The sequence below is a fragment of the Chaetodon auriga genome, chromosome 6 (assembly GCF_051107435.1).
Source record: "Chaetodon auriga isolate fChaAug3 chromosome 6, fChaAug3.hap1, whole genome shotgun sequence".
NCBI lineage: Eukaryota > Metazoa > Chordata > Actinopteri > Chaetodontiformes > Chaetodontidae > Chaetodon > Chaetodon auriga.
The window spans coordinates 10,987,410-10,993,441 of NC_135079.1; the positions used below are offsets into that span (position 1 = coordinate 10,987,410).

The 6,032-nt window shown below is 41.4% G+C and overlaps 1 protein-coding gene across 1 annotated transcript; it reads right to left on the reverse strand.

The window, feature by feature from the left end:
* Positions 1–2,422: 2,422 nt before the first annotated feature.
* On the reverse strand, positions 2,423–4,663 carry LOC143322417 (transmembrane protein 80-like). Its single transcript, XM_076733595.1, has 6 exons — positions 4,645–4,663; positions 4,432–4,448; positions 4,211–4,304; positions 4,016–4,108; positions 3,486–3,687; positions 2,423–2,767 (listed from the first exon to the last, which is right to left on the reverse strand). The coding sequence occupies exons 1-6, from the start codon at positions 4,661–4,663 to the stop codon at positions 2,755–2,757; spliced, it is 438 nt and encodes a 145-aa protein (XP_076589710.1). The 3' UTR covers positions 2,423–2,754.
* Between the last annotated feature and the right edge of the window lie 1,369 nt (positions 4,664–6,032).

The window sequence follows — 6,032 nt, forward strand, 5'->3', positions numbered from 1 at the left end:
GGTCACAACATGTGGTTTTCTGCTCTCTTGCAACTTAAATCCAGCAGAACTTTACTCTAAAAGAACCCAGTTACAGTGTGTGAATTGTTCCGTACATTAACTGCTATACCATTTCAGGAGCAATTGAACCAGCAAGTATCAATATCACTTCAAACCTACAACCTTGATGCAAACCATTATGTGCTGACAATTAATATCTATTAGGAGACATTTAACTGATCTCTCATTGTATGTCTGTGTTATATTTCAATGTTCAGGGCCCCAAGAAGACCAGAGGCACATCCATGTGTTTCTAATGGGACCCTTAAATAAACATAACAACACAATAAAACATTAATGATAAATTGTCCCTATTAACAAATAAGTGAAACCAATCTCAACTTTAAAACCAACATGAGGCCGTAAAAGAGTTCGCAAAATATATGAGGTTTAAGAGCCGTCAGGACACCCCATCTGCTGAGGAAGCCCAGTTCCTCAACACACCTGGAGAGATTTGTCGAGTGGAACCAGGTCCCTGTGAGTCTGAGCCCGTTGTGAAGACACAAGATCACAAACGAAACCCTAACTTTCACCCCCTCAGAGGAACTCACAGTCTTTCTGTTTCCGGACGGGATGCTCAAGGTGACCAACGTGGTGGAGACGGTGCCTGAGGTGTCAGCCTGCCATCACAGCCTGCAGCCGATCAGGACGATGAACCCCGCAGGATGAGCTGTCGATGCCTGGAATCTGCTGGGTTTGAAGTCAAACAGCTAAATCCAAGGCTGTAAACTAAACAGTTGTCACGCAGACGTTCGCTAAGGAGGTACCGCGGGAGCAGGTGAGTGATAGGTGAGTCTGCAGGTAACTCAATCCGGCAGGGGAGGAGCTCCGCGGACAACTCACAGGGGGTGGGCCGGTCGGCCTGAGCTTTTCTCACTCGATTTTAAAGAGAAGGCTTCATGCAGAGAGTTTGGGTGCGTGTTGATGATGAGCCTCACTGACCTGCTTCACTGACTTTCACCACATTTAGTAGCAAACAACACTTTGCTTTAATATGGACGCTGTAAATGTGGAGTAAAGCAGTGGTTCCTAACTTTTGTTGGCTCGTGTCTTCTTATGAATGAATGAATGAATGAATGAATGAATGAAACTATATCTACTTGTGACAGCACAGGCTTTGACTTCCAAATGGACTTCAGTTTGGGGCAGTATTTCTTTCTCTGACAGTTTGATTTGATGTATTTCACAAAGAAAAAAAAAACAAATATTACAAGAACTCTAATTTTGTACAGCAGAAATGTCTTCTTTTTTTTTTCTCTCTCTCTCTCTTCCCCAATAGTGGGACCCTGACACCAAGGTTGGGAACAAATAAATGTTCCAAAAAAGCCTTAAATGAGATGCCCTGGGTGACATTACTAACATTTAAATGGCAATAAAAAAAAATCAAATTTGCTGTTTATGAATTACAAATGCAATCACAAATGCATGATAACTTGTAGATGCAACCTCGGCAAATTGTGGAATAACTTTGTCTCCTCGGGTTTTCGCTTGGTGCAGCAAAGTAGTGGTCTGGTCTGAACGAGCTGGATTCAACAGGGTGAATGAAAGACGAGCAACAGTGTGGAACGCTGCCCAGGTTTCAGTGTCACTGGCTGGTAAGAATGACCACTCTTTGTCCAGCTGCAGTGTGCTGTCCCTGCAAAGAAAATCATTAAGATAATGCATTTGCCCTGTTCTGGGGATAGTAATGCATGTCAACAAGCACTCGAATGATCCTGTTTTAGCAAAGACTTTAAGAGTGAGCACACACTCCTCATGATACCGGCAGAGAGAGAACTGAAAGGGGAAAATGTAAATGCTTGTACACACACTGGCTTGACCTACAATCAGTGAAATTCACAAGTGTTTGTTCATGTTCTCACTCAGCTGTTGCTCAAGCACAAGTACACTGAAAAGTGATTTGTTTTGAAACGGGTTACTTTGGAAACCTTGGTATTTGGTTTTATCATTAACTCAAGCTGTCAGCGGTGGGAAATAACCTGTTTGACGGATGTGGTTTAGGGAAAGGACTAATAGTTATTACAATTTAAAACTGCTCTGAGATCTTCACCTGAACAATTAAAGTTCTGAGGATCAGTGCTGATCTGACATTAAATATGTACAGTTTAAAGAGTCAAATAAATATTAATTCTTAACCTGGAATAATTTTCTTTTGTGTAAGTACAAAAGAGATTGTACTACAACTGAAAGCTCTTTTTAGATCAGTAAGAATATTGAAGGGTTAATTGCTGCAATCCAGCTGACCTGAGTTTAAGCATTCAAGTCAAACAAATGGAAGGGAGCAGAAAATGTTGTTTTTAGTGCTAAAATCAGTGCTGTCGCTGTTCAAATCTTAATAAAAGCAAGTCTGCCCTCTACTGGAGAAAAGATGAAGACAAGAAATGTATTAAATGTTGTACGTTTAATATAAATAATCAACAGTGACACAAATACAGATTTTATCTTTGAGCCCTGAAAAATATACAGAATGTAATGAAATCAATCCAAAAAGATAAAAAAGCTAAAGCACTCACTTTTCAACAAACATCAATGCATTTCAAGCATTTTACAAACTCAGTTATAAAAATAACCAATCCAGTAATCCAAACAGTTTTGACCTTACAGACATTCAAACGGTCTAAAGTCAAAGCTGTTTCAATTTCTGGTTGTATCAAAGAAGTGCAGACACCTTGTGAGGTCAGCTATAACACACTTGACGATGAAGAGGAGGTCTCTTCATGAATAGACGCTGAAAGACACAAAGAAGAGCAAATAAAAATCTATTATTAACATCCATTAAACTGTGCCTGAACAAACTGTGCTTCAGCTGTGTGAAACTGCTTAGCTGTCTAAAATCAACCTAGCAAACGACCGCATGTTTTGTTTAGTTTCAAGTTTTTCTTTATCTGCACTGATTTATGAATGTATTCTGGCCACCAGCCACCTGAGTAGACAACATTCATCTTTTCAGAATAAAGGACTGCATCATTGTGATCTATCTTTGGAGGAAAATTTGAGGATGTGACGACATTGTAGGAGGTGTACAGTATCACTTGACTGAATGCCACCCATATCAATAATTCAGTCCTAAGTCCTAAAGGGAACCAGGGCTTATTTCATTCATGAACAAAAGCGTGAACAAAGGAGACTTCAGTGCCGTCCACCATTTCAGAACATATGTATGAGATGCTAATTACGTCGGCATACTATCTTGTCAATCAAAATAAATGGAGCCTAAAATGTAGGCCAGTCTCTTCATGTGATAATGAAGGATTTCATCTGTGTTTGATACCAGATATTGTGTTTGACCGACCTGTCTGTCATTTATGTTGACATCTGACCTTGTCAAAAAAAGAGAAGATGTTTGTGATCTCACATGTCACATCAAAATATCTTCCTCATCAATCATGCCTGGTGAGGTTTAATACAAAGTGTCCATGATGAAAAGTAATGAAAGTGGAACTGACCTGGCCAGTCGGGCTAAGGTGCTGAAAGCCAGGACTCCATCTAAGCCATAGACAACGAGTAAGACACTGCTGATGATTACGTCTGCCCTCATCACGTACGTCTGCCACAACAGGAAGTAGACGGTCAGCAGGATAGTCGTCCCAGTCAGAATGAGGTTTGCCAGAATATGGCCCTGACTCTCCGTCAGGTTGCCCTTCACGCCTGCAGACAATTTCATGGAAAGGAAAAAATAAAATCACTGGAGTGCCCCTCCAAGAGGGAAGATGTGCAGTCATGTAATGACTCCAATCTGTTTCAATCAGGACAAATTTTAAAGCTCCATTTATGCCATTTAAGTAAACTACAAAAGCTACTAGAATGGCCATAGGTCTTTCAGCAACAAATTTGTGTTATTAACTGTTCTCTTATTTACTGTATAAGCTAGAAGTGAGTGGAAGGATTGGATATATAGATATGAATGCATGCCAGACAAGCGTCAGCCTGGTCATGACAGGGAAGTCAGCCATGGTTCAGTCTGTGCCTCTCTCACCGCAGAAGAAATGGAGGACGTCCAGAGCAGCCAGGAGGAACAGCAGACCGACATCACAGACCAGATCATCAGCAGGGTAAGACAGCACCAAGCCTGTCAGCAACAGACACGTTCACTGCTCTCTACAGGTACATCAAAACTCCTGGTTTAAAGGGGGGGGGAACCCTCAGACTACGCTACATGTTCAGCACTCACTCTTTCTGATGATCAAGCCGAGAGTGAACAGGAAGTAGAAGACAAAGTAGATGGATGTCAGCTTCAGCAGCAGCTGGAAAGTAACAGATGACAGCTGAGAGCGGAGTTAAGGTGTCATCGATCATCTTCCCACCGCCAGTGACACACACAGAGAGAGACGTCTGTCGTTTTGACAAGGCTTCACTTCAGGCGTACTCAGCTGAAGGAAACGAAAAGGATACGACACTGGCTGATCTTCCTAGAGGGAGAGGGACAGACAGAAACTTAACCAATCTAACGAACTTTCTGAACGTCCTCGAGTCAGTAAAGTGAACCAAAGAAGAAGTATTAATGCCAAATAAATAAAATAACTAACGCTACATAATATAAATGACTCTGTCAGCGTTTTATTGGAAAAGCGTGTCTATAGCAACCATAGCAACGCGTCCACCTACCAGGTCCGGGCATCGCCATTTTGATTTTTTTTTTTCCCTCAGCGCGTTCGCCTTTAACCAAAAGGTGAATGGCGTCGCCTACTGGTTGGAAGATGAACTACAACGCGGGAGCGCAGTCAAATAATTGGAGAGGTGGATGGTTAATATTTTTTTATACAGTACTAGTTTTTTTTCTCACTCACTAACCAGGCGGGATGGCATGTCGCTGCGGTAGCCATGCTGTGCCTTGAATTTTGAATGAATCTCCAACAGCATCACCAGCAAAGAACCAAACACCATCACACCTCATCTGTGCCTCAGAGGAACAACACATGCAGATACCATCCATGCACCTTCTCAGCATCTCATAAAGACAAAGCAGTTGGAACCAAAACTCAAATTTGGACTAATTTGACAAAAAAAAAAAAAAAAAAAAAAAAAAAAACACAGAAGGGTGAAATTTAGTAAATGAGCAATGAGTGGAGACTCCAGGTACACAGGGCACTCATAGTTGGGAACATGTGAGGCACAAGGTACTGAGGTGGTGAGAAGCTCAGAGATACACTGGAGCACACAGAGCTCAGGTGGTGTGAGAGAAAAAGACACAGGAGATCAGGCACTGGGGGTAGACTAGATATTTAGTAATACTCTTAGGTAACACTGGTAAACAGCCAACAATACCACTAAACAGAGGAAACAATCTGGCGATGAGTCTGCACAGTCCACAGTCTTTATGCTGTGTTTGATTGTGATGAGTCCCAGCTGTGTTGGAGCCAGCTCTCAGCCACCTGAAGAACCACGCCCAGCCAGAGGAAAGAAAGCCCCACGCCTCCTCACGGTGCACAAGAAAGCCTTAAAGTTTTCCAAACTAGCACAGTCATTTCTCTTTACTTGATTTTCAGGTTCTTGCATAACATGGATTACTGGTCAAAAAGGGCTATTTACTGCATACCAACACTCTGCACAACACAGCTGATGGTCTCAAATGTATTAAGAAAGCAAGAAATCTCACTAATTAACTTTGACAAGGCACACCTGTTAATTAAACCATCTGATGACCTCATGAAGCTGCTTAAGATACTTCCAACAGTGTACAAAGCTGTCAACAAGGCAAACAATGGCTATTTGAAAGAATCTAAAATATGAAACATATTTTAGTTTGTTTAATACTTTTTTGTTTACTACATAATTCCATATGTGTTCTTTCAAAGTTTTGATATGTTCAGCATAAATCTACATTGTAGAAAATCAGAAAATCAAAGAAAAACCCATTGACTGGGAAGGTGAGTCCAAACATTTGACTGGTAGGCTGCTGTAGGTAATGCAGGTCCCAGTCCACCAACAGTCCAAGCATACTTTCTGCATGTTGGACAATAACATTATCTATTTTCTGATTAACTGACAAGTGT

Coding starts and splice junctions, on each gene's coding strand:
- LOC143322417 (XM_076733595.1), bottom strand. Junction 4,109..4,210: donor CGGCTTGATCATCAGAAAGA/GTGAGTGCTGAA, acceptor TGTTGCTGACAG/GCTTGGTGCTGTCTTACCCT. Junction 3,688..4,015: donor CGTCCTCCATTTCTTCTGCG/GTGAGAGAGGCA, acceptor AATTGTCTGCAG/GCGTGAAGGGCAACCTGACG.